The sequence below is a fragment of the Alligator mississippiensis genome, chromosome 4, assembly GCF_030867095.1.
Source record: "Alligator mississippiensis isolate rAllMis1 chromosome 4, rAllMis1, whole genome shotgun sequence".
Lineage (NCBI taxonomy): Eukaryota > Metazoa > Chordata > Crocodylia > Alligatoridae > Alligator > Alligator mississippiensis.
The window spans coordinates 115,796,745-115,817,943 of NC_081827.1; the positions used below are offsets into that span (position 1 = coordinate 115,796,745).

The 21,199-nt window shown below is 43.8% G+C and overlaps 1 protein-coding gene across 2 annotated transcripts in view; it reads right to left on the reverse strand.

Moving 5' to 3' along the window:
• Positions 1–21,199, reverse strand: part of KDM5A (lysine demethylase 5A) — an 84,788-nt gene that overhangs the window by 58,549 nt on the left and 5,040 nt on the right. The window contains exons 4-7 of one of the 2 annotated variants that reach the window (XM_019489381.2): positions 19,851–20,021; positions 19,247–19,381; positions 3,496–3,601; positions 2,836–2,924 (exon numbers count right to left, since the gene is read on the reverse strand). In XM_019489381.2, coding sequence (XP_019344926.1) covers positions 2,836–2,924; positions 3,496–3,601; positions 19,247–19,381; positions 19,851–20,021 — 501 coding nt within the window. The remainder of the gene's footprint in view (positions 1–2,835; positions 2,925–3,495; positions 3,602–19,246; positions 19,382–19,850; positions 20,022–21,199) is intronic. The other variant, XM_019489382.2, reaches the window with a different exon arrangement.

Here is a 21,199-nt window from a genome sequence, read left to right on the forward strand (position 1 = left end):
TGAAATGGGTAAAAAAAAGATTATAATTGAAACTGTTTTGAAACATTTACTAGTTACCAAGCAATCAGTATGATCTAAAGGCAATGCTCTTCCCTCTTTAACCTTAGACGTACACACGCAGTACTTTGTATTATAACATAGATAATGCATGATCAAATGTCAAAATCATAATGCAATACATACACAAAGGAGGAGATTTTTGGTTGCTGCTGTAACCACAAAAGTTACCCGACTTTTATGCAATTAAGATCTTGACCCTACTGCATTTGTACTGATTGTTTGTATAGTATTATCCTTTCAACCAAAGCTACGATATAGGAGTTGAGAAAAAGAAACAGAACTACAGCATGATATTCTTCAAAGAACAATTGTACAAGACCAGTGTCTTGGAGATCTCTTTCAAAGAACAATTGTACAAGACCAGTGTCTTGGAGATCTCTTAAGTACTACACAGGCCCTACTGGGATTCACTTATGGAATTTCACAAGATCACAGGCACAGTAATACAACTACAAGGAAATGATCTGTAGCTATATTAATTTGTCTCCCAAAAATGAGAGAGAATACAAACAGGGATCAAAATCTCAGCTCTCCTGCTTAAGTAATCAACAAAATGACTTGCCCAAAGCAAAAAAAAAAAAAGTAAATTTAAAATTCAATCTTTTGTAAAACATAATTTCAAGTTGAAGAACTTAGAGAGCCTAGCAATACCATATATTCTAGAGCAATAAGCCATCTAAATACAGTAAAAGTTCTATTAACCGGCACCTTACAAGCCGGCATGCTCTGTTAATCAGCATGCCGGCTTGTAAGGTAAAGTGAAACCAGAAGGGCCCACCGTGGAACTTCTGGTTTCTCTGAGCCCCCAGGGTCCAGGGCAAAGCAGCCTACGCTGCTGAGCCCCCACGGCCCAGAGACATAACAGGCTGCGTGGGGCCCGCCTCCCTGTCCCACAGGGTCCATAGGAGGGTCGACAATGCTGTGGGAAGAGCAGCACCACCCCGGATGCGGCGGGAGAAGGGGTGGCCCAAACAGCCAAGGATGCCTGTTTGGGTTGCTCAATTAACCGGCATATTTTGTTATCTGGCATCCCCCATTCCCGGTGGATGCTGGATAACAGAGCTTTTACTGTACTAATGAAACGCAAGGTTTTTTAGTTTTTAAATTCAGGCAAGCTCAAGCTTATTCATACTGGTATGGTTGTCTGCTTTCAAGCATCCATCTATTGCTGCAAATTTGCAGTTTGTGCCTCTTATAATTTATCCCAGGAGGCATTTTACCATCTAAAAGATTACTAGGATTTCTCTTAAAGGCAGTTTTTGCCCTCGATGACTAAAGTCTAAATTAGTCACAATACACTTTGGAAATATTTTCTGAAGCTAAGAAAAAAATAATGCATTTTGCGTATTCAGGGTGCTGCTTTGAACAGTCCCTAAACCTTATTTTTTCTAATATGTTAGAAGTACAAATCCCTATTCAGCACTGTAGTACACAAGCCAAGTGCAGCAGGTTAAAAACAAGCCCTTGAGTTCTCCAAGAACATAAAAGCAACTAGATAACTGTTTTCCTATATTCAAGTATCAGAAAGCTATATATCAGAGATCTTATTTCTTTCCTTGAAAGCTTTCCTTTATGTTTTACCTGGACAGCTTACAAAATAAGAAGTTAAAACTCAAAATGGTAATTTTAGAGAAAGATAATCCTCTGGTTTCTGCAACTGATACTACCTTGGTACTTGCATGGCACTCCCCCTTAGCACAAGATCAGAACACCTCTGAATATTCCCATAATGCTACAGGACCGGGCCCCAGGTTCTGAACCCGGCACACTCTGGGACAGAAGCTATGCCACTACTGCTTATCCATTTTTTTGCACAGCATATTAAATGCAAGGTGTACAAAAGCCACTGGGAGCAGGGGCTGGAGAGGAAGCCAGAACCAGGGCCCCTACACTCCAGGGTGATAGGCCTCTCACTGAAGGGCTCTTCCCTCTGGCTTGCTCTTTTCCTGGCCCCACATCTTGCCCTCTTGGCTGTTCACTGGGCTAGCTTCAAGAGGGTCCTCTAAGCAATGTCTGGCCCATGGAGGGCCAACCTTTTTGGCAGGTGCGCCACAGGCCCACACACACCCTGAGTGATATTCCAATCCCCTTCCCCTGCCTGATCTGTTGGTTTGCTTTCTACTCTGTTCCCTGCCCTGTACTCCCTGCCTGATCTCCTGCTCTGTCTTCTGCTTCCTGCCCTGTTTTGCTGCCTGTCCCCTTCAGGATCTGCCACTGTGCTTCACACAGATGCTGCCCATGCCAGTTGTGGCACCCTTGTCAGAGGTGGCCACCCCCAGCCTAACCCATTGCTGGCAGTTAGAGCACTTTGCTGTAATGCAGAAGATGAAGATTCGAAGCCCACTCTGAGCAAGATAGATCTAAGTGTGGGTCTCACATACCCTGGAATGGAGTTACTGAGCTAAAAAATCAAATCAAATCAAATCAAACCAAATGGGCAGGGTTTCCTCCATCTTTTCCTCCTCCTGAATTAAACAGTTCCTAGACACAGTTTTTCTCCAACCACACTAACACAGTTAATGAACCTACCCACACAATCCTATTCTGCCACAGACCATGTAAGGCCATACTGGAGACTCCTGAGCATAATCAAAAGGGAAACACAGGACAAATATAGTAATGCCACTGGAAACTGAACCAAAAAAACTATGCAAGTGTAAAAAATGGCACTTAAGTGCAACTTGTGTGTTCAGATATAGTAATTTAAGGCACATGAAGGTAAAATAGCTAAGTTTCCTATGCTTGCCTACTTAAAAGCAAAGAAATTAAACTTACAAAGTTGACAGAGAGCGTCCCTTTGCGCTGCCTCATCTGCATGCCAAAGGCTTCTGACCTGGTGCCTTTGCGTCTTCGAGTCACCTCATCTTGGAGCAAAGAGAGTGTCATGTAATTAAACATAGCACAAAGATCATGTAATATCCTGCCTCTAGCAGCAAAGACTATCCAATGCTTCCAAGAAAAACAAGAATGGGTTGCTGCACTTGGATAATTTGCACCAAAGCTGTGTAACTGAGGAAGGATAAAACTTCTCTTGCTGATCTTAACAAGTGATCAAGTCACCCCATGAAACATATTGCAATACTCTCACACCATGCGCTCAGCAAAAATGAATGCTCTTAAAATTAATGCACCACTTTTCTAATCCTGTTTATTCGCAATTAATTTGTGCAGCAGCTGCTTAATGCTCATGTTTAACCATATGAAGACCTAAATCAATATCAAGACAGTGGAACAATCCTACAGAACCAGTTAGGTCACCTGGGTTTCATTATCTTCCTCAAAAAAAAAAAAGTTTTAACTTCCTTTGCCCTGTTACAGTTGCCCCACTTTAATCTCTTTCCACTTGTGTCTGGAGACAGCAGAGGTCTGTTTCAATGGACTGTTTCAGACTAACTAGTCCTTCCCACCTTACAACAGCAACAGAGACTTACTTACCTTCCTTATCTTTTGATCCCAATGCCAATCCCATCATCTTAGGTCCAGCTCCAAAGATCTGCAGCTTCTTCAGTTCAGTATTTCTACTCATCTCTCCTGTCTCTGTCTGCAAATAAAAAAATAGCAAGTCAGTATAAACAGTTTTCTTTCCGATCTCCTCTCTTTAACGTCTACTTATACATCTAAACCCTTCCTTCCTTGCATCTCCCCAATCATATCCCTAGCAATGTGAACCATCAATAGGTAGAAGGCATGATCTTCCTTCCCCATACTTGGTATCTAGATGCAAGAATGAAAATCAGATGAAATAGATGAGAATTTCTGTTTCATTCCTCCAAATGAATATATCCATTTAGTATTGCAAAAGATTGACTGAGGATTATGACATTGGACTAATTTGAATTCTAGCAAAAATTACCAATGCAGTATTCTCTAAAGCCGCTACTGAACAGGAGGTTCAACTTTCATACATTGTTTGTAGAGTGTCTATCACCTGCTTTCTTGGGCAAATAAGGGGATACTCTGTTTACCAGGGCAGCCATAAACTGAAGGAGAGCAGATTTAGATTGGATATCAGGAAGAAATTCTTTACAGTGACGGTTGCCAAAATATGGAATGGAATTCCAAGGGAGTTGGTGCTTTCCCCTACCTTGAAGGTGTTCAAGAGGAGATCAGACAAGCACCTGGCTGGAGTCACTTGACCCCAGAGTTCTTTCCTGCCCAGAGCAAGGAGTCAGACTTAATGATCTAATAGGTCCCTTCTAACCCTAGAAATCTACAAAATCTATAAGCATATCTGCATATATAAGTTAGATTCAGTCAATGAGATGTCTTGGAATCTTGTTTAGGACTTCCTAGGGGTGTATCGATAGATATTTTTGAGGCCAATACCGATCCGATTTCCAATACAGCTGCCTCCAGCTCTAAGTCCAGTGTGGTGGAAGGGGCTGGGGTTGGGAAGGGGCGTGGGGGAAAATCAATGTCCCCTGCGGTGAGGGAGGGGGTAGGGGCAGGTGCTGCCCAGGCAAGGGGAGTGGGGGGGGCACCGCAGCCGGGTAGAGGGCAGCAGCTCCTGCTGCTGCTTGCACCCTGGGAGGGCACAGCGGAGGTGTGTGCCCCCCAGAGCTGCGCAGGGTGGGCTGCAGCCAGCACTGTGCAGGGCTCTTCTCGGGAGGGCTGGGCTCAGAGTGGGCAGCAGAGGCGCTGGGAGGATGCTGCATCCACCCCAAATTTTGCTGCTGCTCCGCTCCTAGCGGTGCCGCTAGGTATGGAGCGGCAGTGAAATCTGGGGTGGATGCAGCATCCTCCCAGCGCCTCTGCTGCCCACTCTGAGCCCAGCCCTGCCAGAGAAGAGCCCTGTGCAGCCCCGGCTGCAGCCCACTCTGCCCCACCTTGCGCAGATCCGGGGGGCATACACAGCAGCAGGAGCCAACTCCCCCACATGCCCATCCCACCTGGGAAGCGCCTGCCCCTGCCCCTCCCTCACCACAGGGGGCATTGATCTACTCCCCCCACACACCTTCCCTCCCCCTCCCTTCTACCACACCGAACTAAACAGCTGGAGGCAGCTCTCCATGCTGCCAGCTCTGCTCCTCACTGCCTGAGTGCTGCACTGCAGCTGCGCACAGCACGAGCATTTATTAGCCAAATTATCGGCCCCATCAGGCCGATATGCAATATAGCAAATTTTCTTTAGATCGGTACCAATCAGGTATCAGAACGATCTATCGATGCAGCTCTAGGCCTTACCCATTCATTTCTGATGATGACCCATCACTGACCCCCTCTACTTTCTCAATCTTGTTTTATGCATCATTGCCAAAACTCTAAACAGTGACAGGATTCTAGATGCCCCTTTTATCTACCAAGTCTCTCAACCACCTTGTAACTTTCCATACTGCCTCTCTAATGTTGCAAAGTTTTTCAGGCACTTGCCACTAAATTTTTTTCATTCAGCTCCCTTCTCTTAAGCCCCAGCACTCCTGCAAAATGTTCAAAAAAAGCAGTCCATTAAGATAGCAAATACGTATTTAAAAAGTTTTTAAAAATCCATGATACCATGCAGTTATGTTCATTAAGTAATAACTCAGAGGTACTCAACCCCTAGCCTGTGGGACAGGTCCAGCCTGCCTGCACCTTGTCATCCCGCCTTTGGGGTTCCCCACAGATCTGTGCACAGCTGCAATGAAACTATGAAGAGGACTGTCATGTATTCAGTTCAATCACTGGCTCTTCTGGCTGCCAAAATAAACTGAATACTTAAGCCTCATTTGCTAGTCACCATCATTCATTTCAATACTATTCTTGTCCAAATTTCTCCCTTCTATTTAATTCTTTGTTTATGGATTGTTTACCTATGCATCATATTGATATTCAGCATAAAATACTTAACTGTGTTCTGTTTGTATTCCCATCTGCATAAATAACTTATACTGTGCTGGTGTTCCAACTAGTGACAACAGTTCCTCCCATTGTAACGAGATACTATCAATTGTAACTGTTTTTTAAAAGTTCACTTTTATTAAATCCATCCTGATATTAAATCCTGATTTTTTAAAGTTTATTGCCTACATTTAAGGATTTTCTGTTCACCTTCTTTGTTCATAAAATGAAAAAAAAGAGTCAGTGGATCAATTATAATGGGAAAGTGCGTATATTCACTATGCAGAAAACTTATTTATGAAGTACACAAAAATATTCTGCTATATTAGATTACTTAAGTATAACAACATTTAGACATATTACATCAGAGCTAATACTAATTTTACCTGAAAGTTGTTTTCTAAACACAATTTACTCACTCTGAGTTGATTACTGCAAACAAATAAAATGAAACTTAAAAGATTCTCCTAGTATCAGATTACATTCCCCAACACAGTACAATCCTGTTTCACATTACTGTTTATTAATACTTCCTGCATAATCTAAGATGATCTTCAAGTCTACTTGAAAAATGAATTTGAATATTATATCCTTTATTAAAATACAAACATACCTTCAAACATTAGTTTTGCAATTCTGTAACAAAGCTTATGACTAGACTTGTAAACCCATACTACTTTTCTGATTCCACCATACTTCAAAGTCAGCATAACTTGAAAAAAGTGTAACCACTTTCACATAATCTATGCCACTAATGCCCTCCAAAACTCTGTGAATAATCTTTGCTTCCATCTCCAAGAGATAACAAAAAGTGATATGCCTAACCACCTTCATCAAATAAGCACTCTAGCACAAAAATGAATGGTGACCACAGATACAACTGCAACATAATACACACACCCTGTCACACACTACATACCTTTAGGAAGAGATTCTATTTTAATAACTCAGGTGACACTTGTGTTTTTGCACATGCCAGCACACAACCTTCTTATCCCTACCTAGAACATTTGACAGAGCTTACAATGAAGCAAGTTTAATAGACTTTTCTATTTCCTCCACCCTCCCACAACTGTTACATGAGATTAAGGGGGGAGGAGGGAGCAAGGGTTTCCTCCATATGGCACAACAGTATGACATGATCAAATTATGGTTCTACAGAAATAGTGCCTTACCCTTTGAAGATGACCTTTATAAAGCTGAGGGAAAAAAAAGCCCACACAATATTTTTGTAACTACTGATACAGGCAGTGTCCAAGGTTATAAGTGAAAATTATTACATATGTACTTGTGCCCGCCTAACTTCATGGAGCCTCTCCCATGAGGCCCTGGAGCACACACTAGGGGTATGTCGTGCAGATGGCTCCGGTTGTCATGACATGGTGTCACGTTCTCCATAGGGAATACCCTGGTCTTGGGTGTGTCTCATCTTGGGTGTTCTGTTCAGTAGTAGGGCTTCCTTCCTTCGTGCAGAACGTGCCAGACATTGACGAGAGATCATTCTTGGGGCTCCACCTCCCCTACACACCAGTCATGCACCAGCCTATCAGCGCTGCTGAATGATGGGTGATTCGGCTCCGCCTTGTTGTGGTATCCCCCTCCCTCTCTGCCTCTCTGGCCCTCGGTGCTCACAAGTCTTTCTTCCCACCGCCCAGGTTTGCCCAGGCAGTGCAATGACCTCACTGGTGGGCCTAGCCTTTCAGCGTTGGGCTCTTTTGAGCGGCCCTGGCTTGCTCACCCTTGGCGTCTGCCCTATGGCCTCCCCTCTGACCCGGGGGGGGGCGTTCAAGGTAACTCAAATACAACTAAAGATCCAGAATTCCAGGGAGGGGCCTCTGCCCACTCTCACTCCCACGTCCTGTGTTTGCCGGCTTTCCTGTCTCTCGGTGTTCTCCTCCTGACTCCCTCACCATCCAGGGTGGTGTGACCCTTCAAATCAGGCCTTGGACCCTCTGGCTGGGTCCCTCTTCAGCCCCTCCTTGGCCGTGTCCAGGGTCTTCATTTGGCTCAGTGGTCCCACAGCTGCCCCCCTGTCCCCAGCTTACGGTGTTCATACGGTGTTCCTCGATGACATCATGGGGGCACGCCAGCCCCAGTCGCAGAGAAAAGCAGCTGATGAATCGCACAGGCACTCTGCCCCTCTGGGGCTCATCCAGCCCGGCTGTGCCTGCGGGTGGTCAGTTTGCCTGTTATCAGGGCTTTTCTTCTCAGCATCGTGGCAGGCTGTCTCCATTGCGACCCATGCCAAGGGAGGGGTCTCCCACCCCTCTTATTGACCCTCTGGGACAGTATTATTTTATGCAACTACCTGCACTTTTTATGTAGTAGGTATCATTGTTTCCATGTATAGCTAGCTTCCACTCTAAGAATCTTCTACACTGCAAAAAGGAGAGGAAAGTTTTCAAAATATGAAAATGACATAAAACCCTTAAAAATCTGTATAAGAACTCAGGGCAGATGTATTACCCAGGTCTGCTTTAAAGTGTTCAAAAAAAATTCTCCCCAGAATTTGATGTTAGTGTCCCTTCAATAGCATCTTTTTTTTTTTGTCATTATGATTTTTTTTCACTACCATTATTTTTCAGAATTTATAAGTGGATCAGTAAATTTATTAGCCAAATCACTGAGGAACCCAGGCTGTATCCTGATGGTTTTGGCTTTTTAAACATTCGCCTACCTGATCTACACTTGGGGATTACAATGGACAATAAGATGAATACAAGCCAACAGTGTGCCCTTATGGCCAAGAAAGTTAACAGCATACTAGGCTGCATTAGTAGAAGCGTTGCCAGCAGATTGAGGGAAGTAATTATTCCCCTCTATACAGCACTAGTGAGGCAACATCTGGAATACTGTATCCAGTTTTGGGGCCCCCCACTACAGAAAGGATGTGGCCAACTGGAGAAAATCCCCAGCCCAGCAGAGAGCAATGAAAATGATAGGGCCTGGGGAACAGAGCTTAAAAAGAGAGGCTGAGGGAACTGGGATTATTTAGTCTAGAGAAGAGAAGACTGAGAGGGGATTTAATAACAGCCTTCAGCTATCTGAAGGGGGGATGCAAAGAGGACATAGCTAGATTGTTCTCAGTGGCAGCAGATAATAGAAGGAGCAATGGACTCAAGTTGCAGCAAGGGAACTTTAGGTTAGATATCAGGAAAAGGTCTCTCTAAGAAGGTAACTAAAGCACTGGAACAAGCTACCCAGAGAGGTTGTGGAATCTCCATTCTTGGAGGTTTATAAAACCCAGCTGGACAAAGCCTTGGCTAGGATGATATAGTTGAGGATGTTCCTGCTTTGAGCAGGGGTTTGGATTAAATGACCTCCTGAAATCCCTTCCAACCCTAATAATGATCTTTAAAAAAAGTATGCCTTTTCTAATTACTTAATTTACCAAAAAGTTTGAACAGAAAATGTACCTAAACTGTTTTTCAATTAACTTAATCCTTCTCATTCAGAGTGATCCACCTTCCCTCAACCTATTTTTCTCCCCACAAAATATGTAACACCATTTTTATTTTCTAGTATTAATTCTGCTTCTTCATTACCATCCTCTTTTTCTTGAAAATTGTTAATTGCTTGTCTTTCCCACCATATCCAATAGCAGTAAAGGGAAAAAGAATGAGCCTGATTAATTGCTCACAAAAAAGGGCATCCTTCTTTTCCTTTTGTTTTATTTCAGGGAATTTGTTGTCAGTTGCAATTTAATTAAACTATCCAAAGACTTCCAAGCCTTCTTTAACTAGAGGACTGTAATTCTTTCTTCTCTGGCAACTTCCCTCCAATACCTACAAAAAAAAAATGGACTTCCTGAAAAATGGCATTCTTGTACTAGTGCATTCTATAAGCAGTTTCTTAGGTTTACTTCATTAAGCTTCTGGTCACTGGATCCACACTCTTTTCCACTGATTTCACATTCGCTAATTATTTTAGGGCACTTTTTAAAAAAGAACTGTTTCCTATTTAGAAACTCTTATTAGACGCAGTCCACCACTATCAGCTATACCTTCTACCTGCATTTAGGGTTACTGTGGTACACCCTACATAGAGCTAAGAGTATGAGCCAGGAAAGAATACAGTGACTTTTAGTAGGCCTGTGCAAAGCAGCTACTATTTGCTTCGGATTCGGATTTAGCCAATTCAGGAGACAGTGATTCGATTCAGTGATTCAAATCACAGTCCTAAATCAATTCAGCCAAATCTGATTTGCAGATTCGGATGCTGCCAAATCTCCGAATCAGCCAGGCCCATCCCCCGCCTCCTTTCCCAGCCCCAGCAATGGCTGCCCTGCCTGACGTAGTTTCCGGCACTTTGGGGGAGAAGAAAAAAAAAAAGTCCAGACTCACCAGGTGCTGCTGGACGTTTGGGGGGGGGGGGGGCAAGATCCTGCTGCCCACCACTGCCCCACACATGGGGGGCTCTGCACAAGCCCCCCAACCCTCCCCCCTCACTGTTCCAGCCTCCCCCATGGCTGCCCTGCCTGCCCCAGCTCCCGGCCCTTTAAGGAAAAAAACAAACAAGAAAAACCCCCAAAGTCACCAGTTCCTGCCCAGCGGGTGGTGATCCCCTCTGCTCCACTGGGGGTCTCTGCCACGAGCCCCCCAGAGTCCAAAGGCTGCTGCAGGAACCGGTGAGTCCTGGGGTTTTTCTCATTTTATTTTCTTAAAGGGCCAGAGCTGGACCAGGCAGTGCAGCCATGGGGGAGCTCGTGGCAGAGCCCCCCATACAGCGTGGGGCAGCAGGGAATAGCCTGCTCCCCAGCAGCACCTGGTGAGTGAGGCTTATTTTTAAAGCATCAGGAGCTGGGGCGACCAGGGCAGCCATGGGGGGGTGGGGCTGGGGGAGTGGGCAGGTGATGGGGCCTGGCAGGGGTCCCCCCATGGTCCCCTCCCCACCCCTTACCGGCACGGAGTCCAGCTCCAGCTCCCTGCTGCACTGGGCAGGGACTGTCCGAATTGTTGACGCTCTCCGAATCTTTTCCCAAGATTCAGAGAGCTTCAAATCAATTTGGAACTTTTTATTGGTCCCCTGATTCAATTAGGATTTGGAGATTTGGCCACCAAATTGTCATGACCCAAAGGGTATGATTTTGTGCGCGCTTCGGCCCTACAGAATTATTTCCCACCACATGGAGCTTTCTTTGCACAGTGCAATTCTCAGTTGCATAGAGAAAACCCCGGTGCAAAGGAGTTCCCGCCACCCGTATGTAAATTTGTTTTCCACTATTGGCTGTTTCTAAATTATTCCCACGTGGTGGCTAGCGATTGGCTTGCTAGCCTTATAAGAGGCTTGAGCAGTTTCCGCCCAAGTTGGAGGAGGAGGATTTCACATCCATCTCGTGAAGAACTCTAAGCGCACTGTGGAGCCTAACAAACTCCGCGTGTGCCTTAAAGGAGGATACAGGAGCCTGATCAACCTCTAGCCTCTCCCCATCACCGCCTGATCCCTCGACATACCCTTCCCTGCATGCTTTTGGTTGGTCCACAGAGCCTAGCAAACTTCGTGTGTATGTATCCAGAGCTCTGTCCAGGTTGTTTCGAGAGGCTCGAGTTTTCTACGGGTCTTGTTCGTGTTTAAGAGGCTTGAGTTTTCTGCGGGTCTTGTTCGAGTTTTGTTTTCGTTTTGTAACTGCAACTCAAGAAAGTTTTCCTGCCTGCACCGCGACCATCTATGGTGTAAGTAAAACAATCTTTAATCAACCTCTACGCATCAGTGCCTAATTCTAGTTCGCCGTGCCGACCCTTTTCCCCGGCCCACGTGCCCGGGCTGCTGGCCACAGCCCCGACACAAAACAGGCTGAATCTCCTCTGAATCGAATCAGCACCTGAAGCTTCACACACCTTAACTTTTAGTTACTGTACATTCACGTGAGGCATTATTACTTGTGCTCTGAAGGGTATCCGATTGACTTCTGGTATAAATCTAAATGTTCATTTTATTCTATGAAGTTTTACATATCTTGAGGCCTGCCTACGATAGAACTTATTCTACTTGAAAGAAGCACCACCACAGAAACTGAAATCTGCAACATTCTGTAAAATCCTTTGATTGGGGGGGGGGGGGGGGGGGGGGGGGGGGGGTGTTCTCACTAGGGGAATGAAAGACAGGCCTCTGCTCTGAAACCCAGTTCCACAGCTAGTCTAATAAGTTCAATAAGGCCCTCTGCTGTATGCCAAAACCTATTTACTTGAATTTCTCCTGATTAAGGTAATGGACTGTTCCCCAGGGACTAGAGTTTATAAGTGTCATTTTTCATAAATAAAAAAAAATTAAAGAGCACTGCATATTGTACAACAGATCACTCACTCACTCAATGAAATTTTCCCCTCTTAAATGGAATGAAGAAACTGCTACAAAATAGTGTTGGGGGATGCAGAACAACAACAATATTATTTTACTGGAACTGTGGTATATCGATTAAGCCTGTGGAATGCAAATAACTCTATTACAGACAAAAATTATGCATGACTATTTACAATGAGGTAACAGTTTTTCCTATTGCCCTTGCAAAGGTTTTGTGGCCTTGCAAGGCCTGGCCTGTTCCTGTTTTGCCACCTGGAAGTTCCTGCTAGTCTCACCCAGGCTGTATCCTGGAATGCCACACTTCCTGGATGTACTCTGTGTCACATATTCCCCTTTTTATAAAATTCCCAACTACAGTAACTGCATTAAGAAATCAATTATTATAAAAACCTCAAACTAATGTGTCTCAATAAATCTCTTTGGACATTTTGGCAATCTTTCAGCTTTACTGCATCACAGGCCCTGTTTATCAACATCTTTGTACTTTCAAGTTCTCTCTATTGGGCAGATTCTGGGTTAACTTAGCAATTAGTTCCAACTGGTGTTCCTGGTTCTATTTCACTCATATCATCCTCTTTGTCAGGGATTTTGAGCAGATGTCTGGAATTCCTTCAAGATTTGGCCTTCATCTCTGATCACAGTATATGATGGAGGTGACTCTCTAATTCACAGGAATTTAGGGCTGGAAGAGACTTCACAAGATCATCAGGTCCAGCAATGCCCCTCAGGACATGGCGCTGAGAGCTTAGCAACCCTCAAACTGCCTGGCTGCCTCATGTGCAAGCTCCTACTAGTTAACTTATGCACTATGATGAAGCCAGTTTCACAGCTTCTAACACAGGGTCCCTTGCAAGCAAAGCCTAAATTATACCAGGGGGAATTATGTACCCATGCAATTTTGCACATAAAACTCCTCTGGGATTACCTTAGCTTTAACTGGCCAGTGTGCATCTTCCCACATTTGCATTCATTCCTTTTTAACTGTGGAAATAGTCTTCCATCTTTGTTGTAGTTATAGAATCATAGAAAATTAGGGTTGGAAGGGATCTCAGGAGGTCATCTAGCCCAAACCCCTGCTCAGAGCAGGACTATCCCCAATTTAGTCATCTGAGCCAAAGCTTTGTCTAGCCGGGTTGTGAAAACATCCAAGAATGGAGCTTCTACCACCTCTCTGAGTAACCTGTTCCAGTGTTTTACTACCCTCCTAGTGAGAAAACTTTTCCTAATATCTAACCTAAACTTCCCTTGCTGTAACTTGAGACTGTTGCTCCTTGTTCTGTTAACTGCCACTACTGAGAACACTCATAAGCTAACATCAAGGCTAACAGCATACTGGGCTGCATTGTTAAGTGTGTTGCCATTAGGTCAGGGGAAGTGATTATTCCCCTTTATTCGGTACGGGTGAAGCCAAATCTAGAGTACTGCATTCAGTCACGCCCACCACCACCACCCCCAAAAGGATGTGGGCAATTTGGAGAGAGTCTAGTGGAGGGCAAAAGAAATGTTGAGGGGGCTGAAGAACATGACTTATGAGGAAAAACTGAGGGAACTGGGTTTATTTAGTCTAGAGAAGAGAAGATGGGGGGGGGGGGAAGGCATTTAACAGCAGCCTTCAACTACCTGAAGGAGGGTTCAAAAGAGGATGGAACTAGATTGTTCTGAGTGGTAGCAAATGACAGAACAAGGAGCAATGGTCTCAAGTTGCAACACAAGGGAAGTTTAGGTTGATATGAGGAAGAATTTTCTCACTAGGAGAGTAGTAAAACATTGGAACAGGTTACCCAGAGAGGTTGTAGAAGCTCCATCCTTGAAGGTTTTCAAAACCTGGCTAGACAAAGCTTTGGCTCAGATGACTTAGTTGGGGATGATCCTGCTTTGAGCAGGGGGTTGGACTACATGACTTCCTGGGGTCCCTTCCAGCTCTATCTTTCTATATACTGAATGATGCTTTAAATCACATTCATACATATGGTTATAATTTGCTCCAGATGATCAGATTGTGGATGGTTTGATAAGGGGTAATATCTTTTGAAAGCACGTCTGCCATCACTAAGTGGCATCAAAGTTGGAACTCCAGGGTCACATCATGCTTTTGTAATTTCAGATGTAATCACTGAATCCTTGGTGGCACATCTCGCAGTGCTTCTCTGAATATTTCAATCAGTGTTTCGTGATCTATTTCTGCAGTGAATCTCTAACCACACAGTAAGTTATGGAGTCTTGTACATCCATAAACTAAGCCAAGGAGCTCCTTTTCAAGCTGTGCATGTATTTTTTCTGCAGCTGTCATAGCCCCAGATGCACACGAGACTGGCAAACAGTTTCATGATGCTATAATATTACTGCTTCCAACACATCTTTTGAAGCATCTGTGTCTTTTAATGAATCAAAGAATTGTAGCACTGGGGCTAATGTCAATATGCATTTTAGATCATTAAATTCACTTTCATGCTCTAAAATCCAGACCCATTCCATGCCTTTATGGAAAAGTTGCTTTAAGCAAGTTGTGCGAGTTATACAGTTAGGGATAAAGTTGCTGACATAATGCAATAGTCTTGGCAATCTTTGATTTCCTTTTCTATCTTCAGGTTTTGGCATGTTCAGTATCACCAGAACCTTTGAGTCATCAGGTAAGATTCCCCTTGAAGCCAGTGGTCACCTAAATGCAGTATTTGTGTTATCTGAAACTGATGTCTATCTTTACTCGAATTAAGGTTGGTAGCTCTTGCAATACCTAATACTTTTCTCAGTCCCCCTTTATGTTCAGTGGCACTGCTGTCCCAGATTATTGTGACCAACATAGACCTTCACACCTACTAGATCTTCTAGCATCCGACTCATTTTTGCAATGAAATACTTCTGGAGCTGAGCATACTTCAAAAGGGCTATGAAGAGTAGGAAGCAGTACCTTCCAAGTGGACTGCTGAGAGTTGCAGCTCTTGGAACTACCAAGGATCAAAGGAATCTGCCAAAATCCTACCAAAGCATCCAATTTACTGAAGAACTTGCTTTTTGTCATCTCTAAAAATAGCTTACTTCTTCTGGGTAAGTCAAAGCATTTTTTTTTTTTTTTTTCAAATTCTTTGCGTTTAAAACATAGCCACAGTCCCCCTACTTTCTTTTCTACAGTTACTAGGGAATTGACTATGTCCATTGTTTCTTCTATTCTACTAATGGTACCATTTGCTGCCATATTTTTTGTAGCTCTTTTAGTCTTTTGCTTAAGGCACATGAGACTTTTCTTGTGGCATGTATCACTGGTTCTGCATCTTCTCTTACCATATTTTGTATGTCATTGGGATGCACACATTCCCTGTGAATACATCGTCATACGATGCAATTAGTGCCTTGAAGTTCGGTTCAGTAGCACCTTTCAGCCTCTCTATGGTATACATACATCCTCTTCTCTTAATAAGACCAAATATTTCACATGTGTACAAACACAAAACTAGTTGCTTTCCTCTGTGTACCACCATGAACTCCTGTTCTATTGTTTTACCTTTGTATCTAAGAGTCAAAGTACACTCTCTTAGCACTGGAATGGTCCCTCCATTACAATCTTTCACAGATACCTTAAACCAGGGGTGTCAAACATACAGCGCACGGGCCAGATTCAACACAGTATGCCAGGCTAGCATGAGATGCATGAGCTGGACCCAGGGATCTATGAGTCACACAGGGTCCAGGCTGCACCAGGGGGGATGTCAGTCTATGTCTAAATGTACAGACAACGCAGCGACTCATCCAGCTGATTCCCCTGCCTTAGACTCTCTCACTTCCATGAGCCCCTTACACCTCTTTATTTCAATTACTGCTTTGTTTGCTTGTGCCCCAATCTTTCTTGTAGTTAAATAAGGGCCATTCAGCAGCATTTTAGTTAGCCAATCTTTTGAGCTTTTGGGCTCTTCTTCAATTGTGCTTCAAAACAGCTCTTCCTTCTCACTTCAATCTCCTTCTGAAGTAACTGCATACAGGTTCCCACTTGCTTTGCATATTTAAGCCTAATGGTTCAGTTTACTACATCTCATACATTTCTGCCTGAATGCTGGGCACTTTCTTGTTATTAGCTTTCCATGTGACCATGCTGTCTCAAGTTAAGTGTGTGGGGGGTAGTGTCTCTCAGTAATCTTAGACTTTTTTTATTGTAATATCCCAGGACTATCTGTGAGCGTTCCATATTCACAGGACTGAGTTTTTAGTTTCAGGTCTGTGACAAACTCTTCCATTGTTTCCCTTTCCTTTTGTGCCCTCATCAGAAAGCTCTCTCTTACAAGTAATATTTCTTCTAGAAACACAATGATTTTCAAACATTTTCATTATTTCTTCAAGCCTTTCTTATTTCCCCTCTTCCCCTTCTGTATGGTTGACATTATACACATCCAGCACTTCATTGCCTGCAACTTAAGAGCAGAGAAATATTTTGTTCTTCTTCCAATTATCTGTTCCCCATGGCTTTCGTATACACCTCAAATAACTGTTTGAACCTTTTCCAGGCATTTTTAGCATTCCCCTGGATTCTCAAGTGCTGAGGTAGGGTAACTTGCAGTCTCACAAGCTCTGTAGCAGCCATTTCTGTGTTACCTCTTTTACTGGATCCTCCAGCATGGTGTGCATCCCACTTCTGGTACCATGTGGTATTTTGATGAGGTTCATGGTATGCAAACAACTCATTATGTACAGAAATGTATATATAATTATTTACAGTAAAGAGATAACTGCTTTTACTACCGCCCTTGCAAGCATCTTGTAGCTGACCTGTTTCTGTTCTGCCACCCAAAAGTTCCTGCTGGCTTCACTGAGACTACATTCCTGTAATGCCGCACTTCCTGGACACACGTCCAGACGGACTTACTTTGTCACAGGAACAACTGGGAACTCTTGTGCAGAATGACAAGATCTTAATAATGTAGTGAAGTGGCACAATAACTTAACACCCGCTACAGTAGATCAAGAACTCTACATTCCTGCAACGCTCCGGATTCTTCAGTACAAACAGTGACCAAACCCTAAACAGCATCATTAGAAGAGTAGAGGTGCACCAATACATTGGTCCCACATCAGATCGGAACCTATATAAGGAAAACTGATAGAACTGGCAAATCAGCTCTTTCTAGTTGATGTGGCTAATAACTGCCCCATGCACGTGCGCATCCACAACACAGCACACACGTGGCTAAGAGCACAGCCCGGCAGCATGGAGAGCAGCCAGGTACAGTGGTAAGTCTGTTGTGGTGGAAGACGGAGGGGGAGAGGGGACAGACTGAGGCCCCTGCAGTGAAGGAGAGAGTGGGAGTGGGACTGGGGCAGGCACTGCCCAGCCAGGGCATGGCAGGACACAGGACAGAGCCACAAGCAGCATATTCCAGGGGGAAGGAACGGCTCCCGCCACTACACGCACCCCTGGATCTGTGCGTGGGTTGAGGGCAGGCTGCTGGTACAGGCTGGGGCTGTGCCGAACTCTTTTCAGCTGGTGGTTGGGCCGGGCTGCCCTTGGGGTGGGCAGTGGCGGTGCTCAGAAGGGGGACACCATGATGAATTTTAGGGTGGCTGCAGCCCCCCTCCCCACCCTGTAGCCCTACTCCCAGTGCTGCTGCCACCCACCCCAAGTGCAGCCCCAGCCTAGCCCACGGCATCCACCCCAGCCCAGCTGGGCAGCATCCACCCATGCCCCAGCTCCACTCCCTCACTGCAGGGGGCCCAGATCTACCCTCCACAAGCCCCTTCCCTCCCCCAACCCCTTCTACTACAACACTTACCAACCGGACTGCTCTCCACACTGCTGGGCTGCATATCAGCAATCAGATCGGTATCAGCCAATACGGCTCATTAAAAATTGGCCATTGGTATGAGCCCCCCCAAAATTTCTATCGGTGCACCCCTATTAAATGAATTTCTATTTTCACAGCCTAGGGCCATCGGTGGATACGCTCGCATATATTTACATAATGCAAAATTAGCAAGTCTGCCTCAGGAAGTGATATGATGAAGACAATTCTGACTGCATGAACCAAGGTGCTCTTCAGCTTTATAGTCAGCAAAAAGGGGAGAAAACAAAATTACCCGAGATGTGGACTTTAAAAGACAGAAAAGTTTTAACAGCATTAGAAAGGAAAAGAACTGCAGAATGTTAAGTAAGCTTTACTATTTTCTTCATGCCTTTTTGAATTAACTAAAATACCCAGCTTTCACTCATTCCCCACAGACTGACCAGCAAGGAGCCACTGGAATATGCCACATGGACCTGGGTCAAAAACCCTATGAAATTCTCTCTTTGCAGTGAGCATCTCACTTATCAGAAGCAGAGAAAACTTGCTTTAAAGGACTGAAGTGAAAGAAAAAGAGCAGAAGTCAAGCTAAGACTGCAAGTTTGTTTTCTGATATGCTGGCATTTGACATGATGTGTTTTCCTTGAGGGGAAAGTTATTAGGCATATTTTACAGAATTTTGAAACTGCCTATAAGAAAACTAAATGTTCCTAGAGGCAACAACACATTTAACGCACATAAAAGAATTCTCAGGGAAAGGGCTGGAGAATTGCAAAGAAGCTGCCAGCAATTATTCAGCATTAGCCCTTCCACCTGAGAATTTTTCAAAAAAAATCTCTATGTTGGCATTATTAGGCCTAATTCCCCACTCTCCCCATCAAGTAAAACCTTGTCTACACAAAAGCTTGCATTTCTTGACTAAATGTATCCTTAAAAAAATCCCAATTTTAAGTTTCATGTGGACTGATATACAAATATACAAACGCCTTTAAATTGCTTAGCTTTCATTGGTACCTTCATGGATACAAGACAACATGAGGTTGGTGAAAGTTCAGAGTTTAAAATCTGTTTTAAAAGAATTTTCAGTTCAGCCAGGGAAACTTCCGTATGTGGACCAGGCTGATGAGACGCACACCTATGAATTTTAGAAGAAAAAATGGAGGGAGGAGGTGGAAGGACTACTTTCTTGTGGCGCATTTGAGTGGGCTCCCACAGCCAGACAAAGGCTGTTGCACTTTCAATGCTACTGCACTGGTGCAAGGAATAAGTGCACTCTGTCTACAGCAGCCAAGCAACATGGGTACCTGGGACTTGACGCGTCTGGTTCTCTTCAGCGTAACATTCATTCTTGTACCCTGCTTTGGGGAAGCCTGGGCATCAGAGCTGAGGTCCTCAGCTTCCACTTTTTCCTTAAGGTCCAAGTTTGGCTTTTGGATACCCTAAGGGATCAGAGCACAGAAGGATACCAGGCTAGTTGATCAGGGAATCAAACTCTCTGATCGGCTAATCATCCTGTTTGCTGAGGAATGGGACTATCAGCGAAGTCATAGTGTACAGCACATGCTATTTGTGCAAATTAATCCATGCAGTGAGAAATAAAGGAAACAAATCTCCACAGCCACCTAGCCAAGAGAAATAAAGACATCCTCCTAAGCAAGTGTATCATTCTTTCCCTTTTTTCCCCTCCCAGCAAGACTGATCTCACACCTATAAAGAGATAGCTATAAATAGTAAGTACACTCAGTCACAATGCATCTTCCAATTCCATTATGCCACACACGAATAAGTGCTGTTTTTCTTAAAGAAACTGCTGTTTTCAGAACCTTAAACTGTTACAATACAATAAATGGCAACATTCCCTGTGCAACCTGGGTACCATCTTTCTATTCTGAAAGGGAAGCATCTCACCATAAGGCTGACCCCAGATTGGAAGAGCTCGTAAGGGTACAAGATCCTTTCATAGTGAGACTTTAGTAGTGATCCAGTGCCTTTTCCTGGCAGGTACCCCAGCCGACTAGCCACTTTGGACCACTTCTTTTCTTTAGTGACCACATCAAAGCCTCCTTTGCTGGCAACAATCTGAAATAAAGTTAATTAAAAAAAAAAAAAAGAAAAAGTTACTTAAGACTTTTAATGTTCTCTTGCCACTGCATATGAACCAGGAGCTGAGTCAACAGATGAAACATCTGACAGTTCTGTGTACCTCAGAGTCCTGTCATTATGGCATTTTTCTTCTTGCAGAGTCAGAACTTTAACAAATAAGCTTTCATCTGTTTCAGTCACTTAATACATTTATTAGAGCCCCAGTGCCAAGACACGAATACAAGGTATATATTGTCCCAGGCAGGAAGAGTTCAACAAGCACTACCTCTGATGTGCTGGAAATTGTACAAACCCACTAACAGAATAAACTAAGAGTCAGCTCTCCTCAAACCTGTAGCATGATGGAAAAAAAACAAGTCTGGTCAGGAACAGAGCCAATTCTAACAGACCCCAGGTAGACTGAAGTATTGGAAGTTCTGGACTCCACAGAGCACAGAAATTCTGCGAGAAGCCAAAAATGGGAAGAAAAAAAAAAAAAAAAAAAGACTACAGTTAAAAGGAAATACTGGCTGTTACTGCAGCACAACTGATATAACGAGAAAATAAACTACTGCATTTTGGCTTTAGTCTTTCACTTTACACTGTAAACTGTCATTGACTACATATAACTAGTTTTTATTTAACTTGAAAAATAACAGACCATTTGTCACCAAGTGAAAGTCAAAGTGGCACTGGAGATGCTTCCTCAGAAACACCGACCAAATTTCTTCTCCCACTCTCCTTTTAAAAAAAATCATTGCCAAGCAGCTTAAAACCCTATACAGGATCATCCACGGCTTTGTTTAATTTGTTTTAAAAAATTCAAAGTACTTTTACACAATTGGCTGCATGATAGTTCCTTTTTCCTCCTCACAAAAGCCAAGAATTGTACACCTAACATTCCAAGGACTACCAAAAACACAAACACAAGAAGTAGCATGTCACTGCAATGGAACCAGAAGCATAACTGACTAGTTTAAAGTGCAGAGACACATACGCTTTCTCCAAAAACCAGATGCTGAAAACTGGAATGCGAAAAAGAACAAAAATAAAAGCAGAATCTGTCACAAAACGAAAACAAAACAAAAAACCTACAGCAATCCACAGGGAACAAAACAATGAGCAGGCTCATTTCCCAATCTGCTGCAACTTGGTTACTTACTACACGGAAAGAT